This window comes from Salmo salar, chromosome ssa01, assembly GCF_905237065.1.
Source record: "Salmo salar chromosome ssa01, Ssal_v3.1, whole genome shotgun sequence".
Lineage (NCBI taxonomy): Eukaryota > Metazoa > Chordata > Actinopteri > Salmoniformes > Salmonidae > Salmo > Salmo salar.
The window spans coordinates 59945077-59962635 of NC_059442.1; the positions used below are offsets into that span (position 1 = coordinate 59945077).

The 17559-nt window shown below is 43.4% G+C and overlaps 1 protein-coding gene across 4 annotated transcripts in view; it reads left to right on the forward strand.

The window, feature by feature from the left end:
• LOC106606663 (tetratricopeptide repeat protein 27-like) overlaps positions 1-17559 on the forward strand; it is a 106372-nt gene that overhangs the window by 58086 nt on the left and 30727 nt on the right. For all 4 annotated transcript variants that reach the window (XR_006770251.1, XR_001329104.2, XR_001329107.2 and 1 more), the window contains exons 4-6: positions 5375-5458; positions 11769-11891; positions 17182-17406. Coding sequence is in view for 1 of the 4 variants with exons in the window: in XM_014203023.2 (XP_014058498.2) it covers positions 5375-5458; positions 11769-11891; positions 17182-17406 (432 nt within the window). In the remaining 3 variants the exon portion in view is untranslated. The remainder of the gene's footprint in view (positions 1-5374; positions 5459-11768; positions 11892-17181; positions 17407-17559) is intronic.

Here is a 17559-nt window from a genome sequence, read left to right on the forward strand (position 1 = left end):
GGACAGACACGCTCCCCCTGTTCCGGGGTTCCTGTACCCGTTTAGGATATTTGTCATGGGTGTCTGTCTGTGAAACCAGCCCACCCTCCTCTCTTCTCCTTTACCAATGTTTCCACACCCCTTTTTTTGCAGACAATCTCTCTGACATACTTATACTTGGTCATGCACAGATGTATGATCTGGGAATAATTTATGCTCTTCTCAGGGCTGCTTTAAACTGATGGGGATGACATCATGTTGTGTGTGCCTGTTGCTCTATCCAGCCCCAGCTTCAGTGCTCCAGGTGTGCAGTGAGCTGTCAGTCGTAGACAGACGAGGTCAGAGTCATAAAGCAGGAGGTTGGGGCCTGGTATAAGACGGTCCGACGTCTGGTATAGAACAGGGGACTCTTAAAGCACTGCTGCCCCATGGTTTTGTGACATAAAGGAAAGTGAAAGTCTGGTTTCAATCTCCCTAGCTTCCCCTCCTAAAATGTTTGCACACGGAGCTCTGCACTCTTATCCCGCAACCTGATTTGACAGACAGGACCTGTAGGGGGGCGAAACAGCTGAGGGAGCCCTCTAGGGAGAGCCGTGTGACAGGCGGGGGGGTTCGGTCATCTAGGGGGGTGGGGGAGTCACCTGTCCATCACTGTGCAAGGAAGACGTCAATCACTCAATGATCCCACCACTGACACCAACCCCATCTCCACCCAGCCCTAATCCCCTCTGAGACAGACATGCTCAATCACCGTTTCTCCCAGAACGCCAGAACCCAAAGAGAGACACATCAGAGCGAGGGTTGACAGGCGGCTCACACGCACCAATGACTGAGAGTTGGAGGGAATGGAGAAAATAAAATAGTTTGCCCTCCTTTGTTTCAATTTTTTTTTCCCTCACGGTGATGTTTTGACTTAAAATCTCCTTGGCTGCTGAAGGGGGGAAAATGTGGAGGAAATATGTTATGTGTTGAGTTGTTTCATGTCGGAGCAGGAATTATTAACCCCGTCCTGCTCCAATAAGCAATTTGGGCGACTTCTGTGAGGAAGCTGTAAGCTGGGCCCATGGGGATCCGACTGGGTTTTGTTTATCACGATCAAGCCCTTCATTGGGTGGAATACATAGCCGTGGCACTAATGGCTGCCCCCTCAAGGGAATGAGTGATTAAAATAAACTGCACTTCCCTCTCTTTGTTGTCTGTCATTTCCACTTCTTATTTCCTGTGTTTGAGAGTGGACACCCAAAGTCCAGATGTAGACTGACCTGAGGGAAGGCTAGGTGAAATTCCCTTCCTATCGTCTGATTTTAATTATCTTTTCTCTTTTAAATGCTTCACTCTCTTCATTTTGTAATGTGACAGATACACTGACTGTACAAAATATTAAGAATACCTTCCTTACATTGAGTTGCACCCCTTCCCTCAGAACAGCCTCACTTCGTCGGGGCACACTTTACAATGTGTCCAAACATTCAACAGGGATGCTGGCCGATGTACACTACAATGTTTCCCACAGTTGTGTCAAGTTGGCTGGATGTCCTTTGGGTGGTTGACCATTCTTGATACACACGGGAAACTGATGAGCGTGGGAAAACCCAGCAGCATTGCCGTTCTTGACACAAACTGGTGCGCCTGGCACCTACTACCATACCCTGTTCAAATGCACTTCAATCTTGTCTTGCCCATTCACCCTCTGAATGGCACACACACCCAATCCATGTCTCAATCGTCACAAGGCTTAAAAATCCTTCTTTAACCTGTGTTCTCCCCTTCATCTACACTGATTGAAGTGGATTTAACAAGTGACATGAATAAGGGATCATAGCTTTCACCTGGATTCACCTGGTCAGTCCATGTCATGGAAAGAGCAAGCGTTCTTAATGTAGACTGTGTATATCCAGGAAAAAATGTGCTATTTCAGTATCAGGTTCCTTGTTTCTTAATTCTATTACAGCCAATGACTTAATTAATGACAGTCTATTACTCTCCTATCAGAGACTTGTAGACATTGAAAAGCACAGGGTCTTTTACCAGACAGGTTTTACTGTTCTTAGTCCAATCAAACTATTTCATATTTTATTAAGGCAGTAGTGGTGTAAACAAATAAGTAAACGTATAATATGCAGTCTGTTTACTTTTATTTTGTTATATAATTAGGTATTTGTTTTCACAAAGGTCGTTAGGATGCAAACTGGGCTGCCGTTTCTGATGAATGAAACCAATAGCTAAGCCAACATCAGTGGTCAGTACTTTGACATATGTAGCTGGAGGACATTCCTAGCAATTGTCCTTATTTAGTTTAACAGCCTTACATTGTTCCAACTTAACAAGTGTATTAAAAGTCTTATTCTTTTTATGCGTTATTAATTCTTTTTCTTTTTTTCTTTTACCCCATTTCCCCCCCCAATTTCGTGGTATCCAATTGGTAGTTCCAGTTTTGTCTCATCGCTGCAACTCCCGTACGGACTCAGGAGAGGCGACGGTCATGAGCCGTGCGTCCTCCGAAACAACCCAGCCAAGCGGCACTGCTTCTTGACACAATGCCCACTTAACCCGGGAGCCAGCCGCACCAATGTGTCAGAGGAAACACCTGGCAACCGTGTCAGCGTGCATCGCGCCCGGCCCGCCACAGGAGTTGCTAGAGTGCGATGGGGCAAGATCATCGCTGCCGGGCCAAACCCTCCCATAACCCGGGCAACGCTAAGCCAATTGTGCACCACCCCATGGGTCTCCCAGTCGCGGCCGGCTGCGACAGAGCCTGGACTCGAACCAGGATCTCTTGTGGCACAGCTAGCACTGCGATGCAGTGCCTTAGACCACTGTGCCACTCGGGAGGCGCATTGGTCTTATTCTGAATGTAAACCTAATATTTCTGCAGCCTGTCAGATGGGGTGTTTTTCCTTCCTTGTGCAGTTGTATAAAATCAGTATTTTCTGGTTTACTGTATACTCATATAATATACAACCACCATCTGCTATAATTGTGTTCACAGAGCAACTAATAACTCAGTTCAGTGAATCTGGAGGTTTTTACTCACCAATCTTCTCTGAACCACTCCCCAGTAGCCTGTGGCTCTTTCTGTAGGGTCTCTGGTCTATCGGAGCTCACCACATACCAACCCCGTTTGTGCTTTGAAGCTATCCACTGGCCGTGGTTGAAACAAAATTAGTTATTAGTCATCCACAGTCTGCTTTCAAACAAACCTTGCTTGCCATTAAGGGAAACCGATTGCACCAAGCCAACTGGAAATTGAATTTCTAGATGAGGTTGATGTTCATCCCTAAGAACCGTCCTCACTCTCCTTTCAAACTGTAGCTGGAATTTCCCTCCAACTGGCTGGTTGTGTTGTGAGGCTAGTTATCAGTTCTTTCACACCTGTTAACATAGGTTTTATTCTCTGCCTTTCTACCCTCTGACATGAGACATTGTTCAGTCCACACTTTCGCTGAAGTGCTAGCAGATATTGGTCTGTGGATGCTTGACATATCCCATTTGGGGGGATGGTTGAATGTGCAGAGGAAGTATTTCATCCTGGAGCATCAAAGCCTTTGAAGCAAAGAGCTCTATCCTTTAATTGTGACAGCTGACCGGCTTTGCCTTCATGAATTCCTTTTCTGAGCATTGCTGTAAGAATGTCAAACCTCCAACAGATGACATGGCACAGGATTGACACCTACACTTCTACATATACCCCAAAAAGGTAGTACAGGTTTTTGACAATGATGATAACAGCCTTCTTTTTTTTTTTTTTGCAACATCCGTGTAAGTCACTTCGATGTGCTACCTTTTGTATCTTACAAATTCTTTGTATTGGGGAACAAAAGTCCTCAGGAATTTATCTTTAGGTTTATAAAGAACAGAACCCAACTGCATGCATTATCAAAATTAGAGCACCAACGAAGTTAGAGCAAGGAAAAATTAAATTTTCTCTACTTGGTTTTGTGCGTTGTTTCTCTGTAGCAAAAGAGAGCACTTACATCGATCTGGAAGACTGAAAGCTTGCTCTCAAACACAAGTGCAAAGGCTGTTTGTTCTGGCATGAATAGACACACAGCCCCATTTTATATTCCTCATTCTGTTGAATTCTTACAGTTTTCGTCTTGCACTTGCTGTGTGCCCGCTCCCACTCTGCAGGCTGCCTATTTTGACACACTGCGTCACTTGCTCTGACAGTGTCAGAGACTTGTTTTAAGTGGAAAGATTGACTCTTAACGGTTGACCGGGCCCACTCATTTGTAGACTAGGTTTGTTTAGATGTTACCAGATACATGCATCTTTTATTGGTAAAGACAACTTTGCCAACCACCCATTAAACTGACCCGAGACATAAGATTAACATTGATGAAAATCATTTGGGCAGAAATGGTCTTTAAGGAATCAAGATCAGCATTCATCGGAAGCAATGTTGGTTTGACGTCAACACTTGGACAGGGCATTGGATTTGTCTTTCAGAGTAAAAAAAAAACAGGAAGGGATGCTTTTTATCCCCCGCCCTCCTGATTGTGTTGGTGTCTCTGTGTCTACATTTTGGTGTTTTTATTTGTGTCTGTCTGTGTCTCCAGAAAATGCAATCACCATGACTCACCTCTGGATTTTCTTCATCCCGGGCAGTAAAATACTGTATCTCCTGTATCACTCTTACCCAATTTCCTCTTAATTTCCTATACAAGGAGTCCAATCACATCCAAGCTGCCCAACTCCATCCACAACTTATAATTAAACACTTTATCCTGGGCAGTCGGGATCCAAATCTCATTACAGGAGACTGGGCCCTGTCCACGTCCCACTGATAACACCACCCAACCGAGCCATACAACAGGACTGAGGTTTATGTGCCGTGGTATAGGATCTTTGAATTCAGAAATTAAGAAACATTCTCATCGTTGTTAAATACTTAACTGTGAGTCGAGATCCAATTTAGACACAGACAAATATCTCCTCCGATAGCAGGCAGAAAGTGAGTTGTTGCTCTGCATAACGACCCACTGATAAAATAACTAGACTTGCCAGAGGAGTCTTGAGAATGAGACGATAACAATTGGATAGCAGTCAGCTGTGGCTCATTTGGCACAGCTGTGAGAGAATTATGTTTACTGTTTATGCCTTGTCTTCCTGGATGCCCTCAGCATGTGTTCATTGAGTACCTAACGTCCCCTTGCCATTGTATAACCTGTCAATACAACAGTGATTGAGACAAAAGAACGATCTAAACCAGGGTTGCCCACTCTGTCAATGCTTGTTTAGACCTGCTTCACCCACATCTCAATCAATTAGTACATTACAATTTGCTCTTGACTTGCTCTACCAACTTTGCAGTTTAAATTCATTTCATTTAATATTAGCACTTTGTCTGGGTATGCCTGTCTAGTTGATGTTGGTTGTCTCTCCTCTCTTCCAGACTATAGTGGATTGCTTTGAGGAGAAGAGCTGTCCTTGTCACGGAGCGTCTGAAACTCTTCTACTGCTGCCGGGCTCCTCCCAGGTGGGCTGTCCTGGTAACACCCCCTCATTAGACCGTCACCGCTGATTTGCTTTCTGATTTATGCTGATTGACTTTGAATTGATTTCGTTCCACTGTGAATGTTAACTTCCTGTTAAGGGCCGACTCACTGTAACTGAGGTACCACACAGCAATGTCTTTCATCAAAGCTTTGACTTATGACTTGACCCATTGTAAGTCATGGCCATGATTAAAGAAAAACACATATGTGTCAGGTTTATATGAGTGATCCCTAAGTCAGGAGAAAAGGATGGGATCCATCCGCTGGGGGGGGACTCTACACATTTGAACAAGGATGTGGGCCTTTCTCCGGTGTTGTAACTGTGTCCTCTTGACCTCCTGCCCGAGGTCCACTAACGCCTTGTCCTCAGAGGAGTCTCATCCATCACCACAGGGCTGGTCATATGTGAGTAGGTAGTGCGTCAGAGCCCTGATCTAATCTGGACACTAAGACAATATATCTGTCAGGCTCAAGCTCTGTGTCAGCGCAGGCTGCTTTCAAGCCAAAGGCCACCTGATGGCCGCCTCCACTCTAGGATGGCCACTAAAACATTACACCTATGTCCTTCATCAACTACCAGACAGTTATTGCCCCTCAGGGTAGGAGCTGCACCAACCAGGTAGTTTATATATGGGGTTGAAAGTAAGGCTCATCTGTTTTTCTCTGTGTATATATTCTGGGAGATGAAGAGTGAGTGATGAGTATTTTTGTTAGTCCATATTTGTAGCTTTCAGAAAGATGATTTGTCGACCGTGGATGTTTATTTTGTGTTGTATTTTGTGTTGACTGTGCCATTCCTGGCACATAGTCCGTTTCTTCTTCCTCTTACTACATAGAAATGACAGCGTCTGGCAGCTAAGGCGTTTTGAGCAGTGACATTTGCTTACATTTTCAGCTGGTTGGAAAGGTTTCCCCTTTTAATTAACTATTTGCTGTTGTCTAAAGCCAATGCTCCTCAATACAATCAGTCAATACAATGTTTACCTAGCCAGAGTAGGAGACCCACAGACAGACATAAAGCGGGGGAGAGGTAGATTGGCAGGGACTGCCCAACAGATGAGGAAGGAAGAGATATGGAGAGGGAGATTGAGGGAGAGAGTGTAAAAGAGGATACATCGCCCAGGCTCCATGTAATAGCAGCGAACAGCAATAAAGCTGGAATTGAAGGCACCCTTTTATTTCCGCCTGGGGAATTGAAAGCGCAAGCAAGGCAGAGAATCGTGGGGCTTTGATTATGCATTTTCTCCTCAGCAAGAGGCATGTAACTATGGCCATGCCTGCTCACAGAGGAGCTGTGTTGGGAGAGGAGGGACAGAGAGATTGGTTGAGATATCAGGGTTCCCCAACTCCCCCCCCCCCCCCCCTCGTTTGCTGTTCGCAGTGATTTTACCTGATCTCCCAAGTTTTCTGAGTTAAAAAAAACATGTTTTGTTTTATTGTTGAACATAAGACTGTAAAAACACCAGCAAATCAGCTCTGAGTGATTTTAATTTCGGAAATCTGTTCCAAAGTATTCCCACGCATAATAGAGAGATATGTGATCGTCGGGGTGGAAAATTAACTTTTTGGTCCACCAGCCACTGTGGTAGGTAGATAAAAAAAAATCTACCATCCCCTGAGCTCGTGAAGTGAGCGCTACTGGAGCTAAATTGGAGCGGGCGAATAGGTCGACGCTCCACGCTCCAGTCAAATTAGGGTCCCTCACATACTTTGGCCTGTGTGCGTAGTTATAAGGTTGAGTAAGTAAACATTTTGTCCACAAATCTACCCACATGTCTGTAAATAGTTTATGATAAGTGAATGCCATAATGTAGTTATTTTGTTAGATACTTCTCCAGAATAGCTAAAATCGTATTTTTTCCAACATATTCAGATTTGGTTGATTAATTACCTCAGCTGGCCCTTAGCGCTGTCCGCCGCGGGTAAACAAACCCGCCCCAGTTACGTCTCTCTCCTTGCTCTTTAACTGTTTACTCTCGTTGGAATTGGCCTATATGGATAGGGCTACATTTAAATGTTTCTTACAGAAGACCTATAAAAAGCATATGCATAACCATGGTAGCAATTGAAAGGGAACAGTTTCGAGGTTATTAGACAATTAGGTGAGGTAACAACAGTTCACCTGACACAAGACTGAATCCAAACATTACACTATTGATTTTGTGAATTTTACATTTATTGGCTGGGCAGGGATGCAGAGATTTACATTTTTCTTAAGGTAAGCCTGAAGGTTTTAAGGCAAAATAACCCTATCAAAACGGAAAGCTCCTTAAGAGGTAATGTCAGGCATATTGGGTCAAAATGTATGCCTATTGTATAGATAATATAACAAAAATTAACATAACTTTTAAGAGATCAGATTTTTAGTTTGGAATTACTTTGCTACAATGGCACACTTGACCAGCTACCCACCTCAGTCCTTTCTGTTAGCATGTGCGCATGGTACACCATCATGCTTTCGGATACGTGTCTTTTCACAATGATTCTTTAGTTGTGGACACTGTAAATAGTTTGATGTGAACGTCATAATGTAGTTATTTTGTTAGATCTCCCTATTAGCTAAACATTATTTATTTTACAAAATTGCTGTTCGGTCTGAATATGGCAGTGAATCATGGGGATTTGTTGCGCTATGCAGATGTAGCCTCTCTCCGAGGCACGTTTTGCTAGGCAACCCCCCTGGTACTTGCTACCAAACGTTTGTTCCAAGAAACTACATAAATACTGCACTCTGACACTATCTTTGCTAGATTCATGATAGTGTTAGATAAAGCAAGGAAAGTGAATTTCAGAATGTGATATAGTTTTAGGGGGATTTGCAGCTGTTGTTGGTAAGTAATGAATCTGCTAGCTTTTTAAGGAGAGACTTGAAAAAATTCATAACAATAGTCTCCCTCCTTTCCCTACCCCCCCAGCAGTATTCAGATTTGTCTCATTAATTACCTCAGCTGGCCCTGAGCGCTGTCCGCCGCGGGTAAACAAACCCGCCCCAGTTACGTCTCTCTCCTTGCTCTTTAACTGTTTACTCTCGTTGGAATTGGCCTATATGGATAGGGCTACATTTAAATGTTTCCTACAGAATAAATATGAAAATGCATAACCATGGTAGCAATTGAAAGGGAATAGTTTTGAGATTATGGGGAAATTATTAGACCAAAGGTGAGGACACAACAGTTCACAAGACTGAATCCAAACATTACACTATTGATTTTGTGAATTTTACATTTACTGTACTATTCGCTGCATTTATTGATAACGAAATCTGAAAATACTCTGGATACATTCAGTAACATGATAAGAATATGTATGTGTAGGTGTAACATAAGACAACATAACATGTAACGTGAGACAAAATAATTACATGGGTTTGAGTGAGAGGACTAACAGGTGTCTCCAAGTGACCGAGCACCTCTCCAAAGTGTGCACAGTTCCCAACTTTTTTTTTAAACTCCTAGCTGTGTTGTTGAGGAACTAGAACAAGCACACTCGTAGTTTTATTTGGAACACAACCCTGCATCCCCGCCCTCACACAAGTACTGTTTTTTTTTTTTCGCTATCCAAAAACAGCCCATTGTAAATCACAGTCTGGGTCTGGTGGGCATCATTTGAAAGCCTGTTCTATAACAGATCGTCATTTTGGTGCTCATAGAAAGGAGTCATGAGTGCATTCAGGTGTGTGTGCCGTGGCACATTTTCTTCACAGTAGATCAATAGCCTCATTCTGTTCAGAACAAGCAAGGCTATGATGCCATGAGCAGGTTGGCCATCTGGCAATTCTGGAAAATACCAGAAGAGCCGGACCATCTTTTATCGATGTGGGCTGGTCGATAAAAATGTATGATAAAAAAAACATATACTGTGTATATATATACTCTGAGTATACCAAACATTACACCTTCCTAATATTGAGTTGCTCCGGGACCGCTTGCCATGCGGTAGCAGAGAGAACAGTCTATGACTTGGGTGACTGGAGTCTTTGACAATATTGGGGGTTTTCTTCTGACAGCCTAGTATATAGGTCCTGGATGGCAGGAAGCTTGGCCCCGGTGAAGTACTGGGCCGTATGCACTACCCTCTGTAGCACATTATGGTTAGATGCCGAGCAGTTGCCATACCAGGCGGTAATGCAACCGGTCAAGATGCTCTCGATGGTGCACCTGGCACCTACTACCATACCCCGTTCAAAGGCACTTACTGATACACTTAGTATCAGCTTTGTTTTACAAAAATCCCTCTGAATGGCACACATGCACAATCCATGTCTGTTTTCTCAAGGCTTAAAAATCCTTCTTTAACCTATGTCCTCCCCTTAATCTACACTACACCAACCTTTTCTGAGTCAAGATAACTTTGAGTCAATATGCAAGCCGAGCTCTACCGCTCCTTTTTTTTTTTACATGACTATGCAACATTAACCAATTTAAAAACAGTTTTGTAGCAATAAGGTTTGTTCAGTAGGTTATAGGCCCAATACATTATCACTGCATATTGGCTATGCTTGAATTGCCCTGCCAATGTTCTTCTCAGACCATTTTGAAAATATATAACAAAAATATTAAGTATATGATCACACTGGTAATGGATCATTTATTGTATTACTTGTGAGCATAATAATGATATTATTATTTTTTACTGGACTGATGGCCAGTCTGGCGAAGAGGGAGGGAGCATCGGTGAGGCTGCCTCTCACCCGACTCACCGTCCCTCCACTCTCCCTCCCTCCACTGAGAAAAGGGGACAGTCTTCCAGCTGATGGCGAAACAAGTCGCACTACATTATTTCTGCCACATGCACAAATTCATGTTAGTCCTATGACCAGAGAAAGTGAAATATTCCTCTATGAAAAAACACACACCGCTAATAACAGCAACGCAAGCTTATCGAAACACTTTGCTATTCTCATTCATTGCAACTGCAGTGGAAGAACACACATTTTATGGCTCATAAAAGTGTTGAACAAACTGTTGACACTGCTGAATAACAACTCAATCATGAACTCACTCGTAAAAACAGCAGCTCTTTGCTTTATTCGTTGAGTCTCTGGTCATGGTTTTAAGTTTTGAAATCTCACAGTATCAGCTTTGCTGTGCATTCAAGGTTTCTTTTTAGTCTATGGCTCGAGGAAACCATTCAGACATAGTGATCTGAGCTATCGGATTGGCCAGCGGTAGGCCTATACGACAGGAAAAGGAGGGCCGAGCACGCCCCCATTTTCATCGATAGGGCTGTAGTGGAGCAGGTTGAGAGCTTCAAGATCCTTGGTGTCCACATCACCAACAAACTATCATGGCCCAAACACACCAAGACAGTCGTGAAGGGGGCATGACAACGCCTTTCCCCCTCAGGAGACTGAAAACATTTGGCATGGGTCCTCAGATCCAGTTCTACAGCTGCACCATCGAGAGCTCCTAACTGGTTGCATCACCGCCTGGTATGGCAACTGCTCGGCCTTCGACCGCAAGGCGCTACAGAGGGTAGTGCGTAAGCCCCAGTACATCACTGGGACCGAGCTTCCTGCCATCCAGGACCTCTATACCAGGCGGTGTCAGAGGAAGGGCCTACAAATTGCCAAAGTCTCCGGCCACCTTAGTCATTGACTGTTCTCTTTGCTACTGCACGGCAAGTGGTACCGGAGCACTAAGTCTAGGTCCAAAAGGCTTCTTAACAGCTTCTACCCCTAAGCCATAACACTGCTGACCAGCTAATCAAATGGCTACCCCGTCGAGACGGGGGTGGGGGGGGGGGTCAATGCAAATAGTCAGGGTACCACCATTATACACCTCATTTCTACTGGTGTGGTTGTTTAAAGGTTCAGTGCAGTGAAAAACATGATTTTGCAGTGTTTTTTATATACTGTATTTCCACACTGAGGTTGGAGTAGTACTGTGAAATTGTGAAAATGATGATGATGCCATTTTTGTGTAAGAGCTGAAATTTCAGCTTGTTTTGGTGGGATGGAGTTTTGGCCTGTCTGGTGACATCACCAGTCGGGAAATTTGTTAATAGACCAATAAGAAAGAGTTCCAAACCAAAGAGTTCCAAACCTTTCTGCCAATAACAGCTAGTTTTCCCCTCCCCAATCAGACCACTCCCAGACAGTCCTAGCATAATTATTGCTTGAGAAATTGCTCTTTACTAAGAAGCTATTGTTGTTTCCTTTTAACCAATTTTATTTAAAACAATCACAATAAGGTAATGATTTGATATTGAGATAAAAACGGCAGCATTGGTCCTTCAAAACCTAGTTGTGCTATCCCATGTCTGAACAGCTCTCCTATCTCCCATCTACAGGAGCAGCTGGCCAACCTGCTGACAGACCTGGGCTGCACCAGCTCAGCCCTGCTAATCTACGAGAAGCTGGAGCTGTGGGAGGATGCTGTCATCTGCCTGGAGAGGATGGGCCAGCATGGCAAGGTACAACACAGCCATTACAAGCACCAGAAAAACTGTGACTTCCCTTCTCAGGTGCATTTAATACTCATTGCTTTACACAACGGTCAAGGTCATTCTTCGTACTAAACATGGGCACCATCACCACACAAACACACTCAAGAGAGAAGCTCATCTTGCCCACACTGGAAGAACAGTGAATATCACCGCTCTTTCCATCTACCCTGTTACCTAGCTATCTCGCTCTGCTCCCTACTCCCTCCTTCTCTCCCCCCTTCCCTCCCTCCGTCTATCTGTCTGTCTTTAGTGCGCACCTGTTTATGCACTCATTTGTGTTCTCGGGCATTCCAGCTGTCAGACGAATCAGTCCCAGGGAGATCTGGCTCTGTTTCTCTGGCGTTATTATTAACCTGTCTGGCCCCCATGGCCCCCCTGGGACTCACACACTCCCAGATAGACAGAAATATAGCATGTTTGGGTTGGATCACTCTCTGAGTCCCCCCATCCTTCAGTCAGTGTCCTCTTGGTGGTGCTGATTTGAGCATTCTCTTTTATCTCTTAATGGTGAAACAACAGGCTATGGAAATACAGGTCACAAGGGTAGCCGACAGAACCAATGGCATTGGTTTTAGACTGTTTTCCACAGAGGCAGACAGTAAAGAATCAAATGATGTGGACATATGGCAGCTGTTTGTTTTTGTTGGTCCTCCTTTTTGATAGCGGATCGTTTTCCTTTCTTTTTTTTTTGCCGGAGAAGTCTCGATGTTTACACAGGTGTTTATTTTTTTTCTCTCGCCCAACCTGCAAGGGCTCTCGGTCAGAATTGACTGAGGTAATGAAACAGAGCAAGAATAAAGAGCCAGAGGTTAGGCAACCTCCTCTCTTGCACCTGCCAGACGATGTTCTGTCAAGTCCTAGCAGAATCGTGGCGTGCCACACCAGGTAGAGGTCGGCCGAATATGATTTTCAACGCCGATACCGATTTATTGGAGGGCCGAAAGAAGCCGATACAGATTAATCGGCCGTTTTTTTTAAATGTATTTTTGTTGTATTTCTTTTATAGAATTTTTTTAAATACGTATATATTTGTAATAATGGCAATTACAATAATACTGAATGAACACCTTTTATTTTAACTTAATATAATACATAAATAAAATCTATTTAGTCTCAAATAAATAATGAAACGTTCAATTTGGTTTAAATAATGCAAAACCGTGCTGGAGGAGAAAGTAAAAGTGCAATATGTGCCATGTAAAAAAGCTAACGTTTAAGTTCCTTTGCTCAGAACATATGAAAGCTGGTGGTTCCTTTTAACATGAGTCTTCAATATTCCCAGTTAAGAAGTTTTAGGTTGTATTTATTATAGGAATTATAGGACTGTTTCTCTCTATACCATTTCTATTTCATATACCTTTGACTATTGGATGTTCTTATAGGCACTATAGTATTGCCAGCCTAATCTCAGGAGTTGATAGGCTTGAAGTCATAAACAGCGCTGTGCTTCAAGCCTTGCAAAGAGCTGTTGGCAATCACAGGAAAGTGCTGTTTGAATGAATGCTTACGAGCCTGCTACTGCCTACCACTGCTCAGTCAGACTGCTCTATCAAATATCAAATCATAGACTTAATTATAATATAAAAAACACACAGAAATACGAGCCTTAGGTCATTAATATGGTCAAATCCGGAAACTATAATTTAAAAAACAAAACGTTTATTCTTTCAGTGAAATACAGAACTATTCCATATTTTATCGAACGGGTGGCAACCCTAAGTCTACATATTGCTGTTACATTGCACAACCTTCAATGTTATGTCATAATTACATACAATTCTGGCAAATTAATTAGTCTTTGTTAGGAAGAAATAGTCTTCACACAGTTGTCAACAAGCCAGGCGGCCAAAACTGCTGCATTTACCCTGACTCTGCTTGCACTGAACCCAAGAGGTGACACAATTTCCCTAGTTAATATTGCCTGCTAACATGAATTTCTTTTAAGTAAATATGCAGTTTTAAAAATATATACTTGTGTATTGATTTTAATAAATGCATTGATGTTTATGGTTAGGTACATTTGTGCAACGATTGTGCTTTTTTCGCAAATGCGCTTGTTAAATCATCCCCGTTTGGCGAAGTAGGCTGTGATTCGATGATAAATGAACAGACACCGCATTGATTATATGCAACGCTGGACAAGCTAGTTAAACTAGTAATATCATCAACCATGTGTAGTTAACTAGTGATTATGTTAAGATTGATAGTTTTTTTATAAGAAGTTTAATGCTAGCTAGCAACTTGTCTCCTTGCTGCACTCGTGTAACAGATGGTCAGCCTGCCACGCAGTCTCCTCATGGATTCTAATCGGCCATAATCGGCGTCCAAAAATGCAGATTACCGATTGTTATGAAAACTTGAAATCGGCCCTAATTAATCGGCCATGCTAATTAATCGGTCAACCTCTAACACCGGGCCACGAAGAGAATCCTGTAACACTGTCCTCCATCTTGCTGTGGTTATGAAATGTGGTTCTGAAAGTCATTGATGAAACCGGTGCCAGATTTGTCACAAATGCTCTGAGGATGTTCTCCCGAACCGTTACGCAATGGACATCTGGTTAATTGTCAGTAAGAATCTCGCTGAAGTATTTTCTTTCAATCTTCCCTTGTCCTTTTAGTGATCGACCTGTTTAAGTGACCTCTCACATGATTCACAGGGTTCTTTTTCATAAATTCTCTAATAGCTAATATCACCACATCAATCTCTCTGGATCAACAGGGCTTGGCTTGGGCAGATTGAGCAGAAATTAGTATTCTACACACGCATGCATGCCAGCACACACACATACCAGTGCTCCCTCCAGCTGACCCGTACTTAGCCGCTGCTCACAGTCCCAACCCTGAATGCGAGTCCTGCAGGCCATTGTGCTCTGTTAGTGAATTACAGCTGGTTTTGTCTTCCAATCTGATTACAGACGTGCATTCTGGTCAATAAAATAAGTCCTCCACACTAAAACCATGCACTTTGGCCCTGGCCAGCTCTCCATGTAACATGATAAAAAAGGCTAGACAATCCATTTGTCTGAAGACTTGGGTGGATTCCAGCCAGTAGTCTCTTTGTACTAAACGTGCTGTTCCTGCTCTCGGTGTGTCTGAATGCCTGCGAAATGTGATTGAGCCTGACCTGGCCGCACCCTGAGAAAAAGAATGAAACTAAAATAGAGAAACAGAGGAAAGCGTTGAGAGGGAGACCTGCATTAAGTCAATTTCTGTTGAATTCGTTCGATAGCTCTTGAGTTTTGAATGTAATTGTTGTATTACACCAGCCTTATGGATGAGACATCTGTGTAAACCTTACATGGAAATAAACAAGATGAAACATTGAACAACACTTATATGGTATAACCCAGGCCAAAATAGCCACATTTGAAATAAATGTATGGTATTGACAAATGTTTAAAGCACCTCCGTTTCACATATGGGACAGTAAATCACATATGAATATCCCGGGACACGCAATTCAGACAGAGAAACCATTTAGAGAGTATATGTTCGCGTACACAACTCATGAATGTGGTTCAATTTCTAGAAATATTCCAAGCCTGATTGGATTCCCTTCGATGTGCTACCGCACCATGGAAAATTACTCTCCCCTCAAAAAAATGTGTCATGGCTCCCATAGTAAGACAGGCCCCATTTATAAAAGCGACAGATATAGCCAAAGGGTGATTCCACTCTAACCTTAAGCAAGGGTCAGTGAGTTCAGAGAACTCCTTATGTGGTTTTCCCAGCACAATAAGGGTGTCTGTACTTGGAGGAGTACTGAATCCCTCCTTTTCTCTCCCTCTACCTCTCCTCGCTCTCTCTCTCTTTTATGGAGGAGCATGCTGGGGGTTCTAACTGGTGGCCATTCTCCAAGGTTATAAAAACCCAATTCACAATCACCCTTTTCCATTTCCCCCAGAAAATCGACTGAAATACTTCTACTGAAAGTCATTCTCCAGTGAAAAGCACATAGTCTGTCTGTCTTATTTCCTGGTGAGAGCATGTCAAGTGCTTGTGGTCATAAGAGCACTTTCTAATCAATTAGCCTAATTCTTTGCCAGCAGTTGGCTGTAGGGATGCCCCATTGATGTTGTGAATATAACCTCCCTAATATGAATGCCTTTCTGGGAAACAGTCAGACGTTTTCCCTCTTTCCTGGGTGTGCAGCACCCCTCCAAATAACTGAATGGCGGTAACTATAGGATTCACTGCAGTACCGATAACTGATATTTATTAAAGGGATCAGGCTCCTCCGCCAGCGGTCTGGAAAAGGCCATGGAAGCCCACTTGTTTTTGACCAGCAGCACTAGTGTGCTGATGTGATGGCTGTTTGTAGCCCTTAAGGACGATATTGATATTTTTAGATGGGCTGTAAATTGTTGGCGAGCTCCCTCAGTAGAGGAAAAAAATGGTTTCTTTCTAATATAAATGCACATGTCTTTGAAGATAAGTTTTAATTTGTTGTACTGTATAGTATAGTGGGATCAGCGGAAATACAAATATGTGAAATATGAGTGCAATAGATTTACCAATAGATAGGTAATAGTCTACAGCAATGTTCTGTCATCGGTAGAGTTGCTGAACTCACATTACTTTTCTGTGGTGTTATTCCCCTTTTGTCAACCCAATCTGTGATTTGCAGAGGTCCATGTTCATCTACTATTCAAGCTTATACCAAAAACACTTTTCGTCCAAACAAATATTACACTTTGCCAGCCATATTGTTTTTGCGTTGTAATTCCATTTGTTGGAGGTGAGTTCAAGAGTTTGTGGTGTGGAAGAGAGGGCTACGGTTACTCCATGAGGTAAAGGAATGCAATGAAAACCCAGAGTCCCTTGCGCACAAAAGCACTCACCCTGAGCTGTGGGTAGATTGGGACGCTTCGACATGAACAGAAGCACTTCTCAAAGTGAAGGGAAGTGAAACCTGATCGTTATTCTACACTCTCTCCAAATCAGGGAGTACAGTACTCAAATCAGCTCTTTTGAGAGGTTCAGTGTTTGTTAGCTTGTTGAGGCTACAGTAGAAGTACAAACAGTTTCTACATCTTGATTGAGCCAATTGAGCTTCCTTTTCCAATGAGTGTATTGTGGCATTCCGAGACCAAATCAAAGCCTGATCATTGTTAGCAGAGAATGTTCAGTGTGCTGGCTCTGAGAGTCTTAAGGAGCAAAGCTCTTTCCTCCCCCCCCCCGCCTCTCTCTCTCTCTTCCCCCTTCCCTCTGTTTCACTCCCTCCCTCCCTCTTTTTCTCGCTCCCTCTCTACCAGGCGGAGGAGACCCTGCGTAGGGAGCTGGAGAAGGAGTCCCTCAGTCTGTACTGCTTGCTGGGGGACGTGCTGCGGCACCACCAATACTACAACCAGGCCTGGGAGCTGTCGAACCATCGCAGCGCACGTGCCATGCGCTCCAAGGCCCTGGTGTACCTCCGGGCCAAGGACTTCCAGCAGTGTGTGGAGTGCTTCGAGAAGTCACTCCGCATCAACACCATGCAGGTAAAGTAACCTCTGCTATGGCTAGCTATGGGAAGGATATTTGAACAATTATTTGAGTCTCTGAAGTGGATTCTTGTCATGTCAGGCCTACTCATAGGGTGAAACTCAACTACCTGACCTGCCGGTAACCTCCCTACAAGTGATATTTCTGAA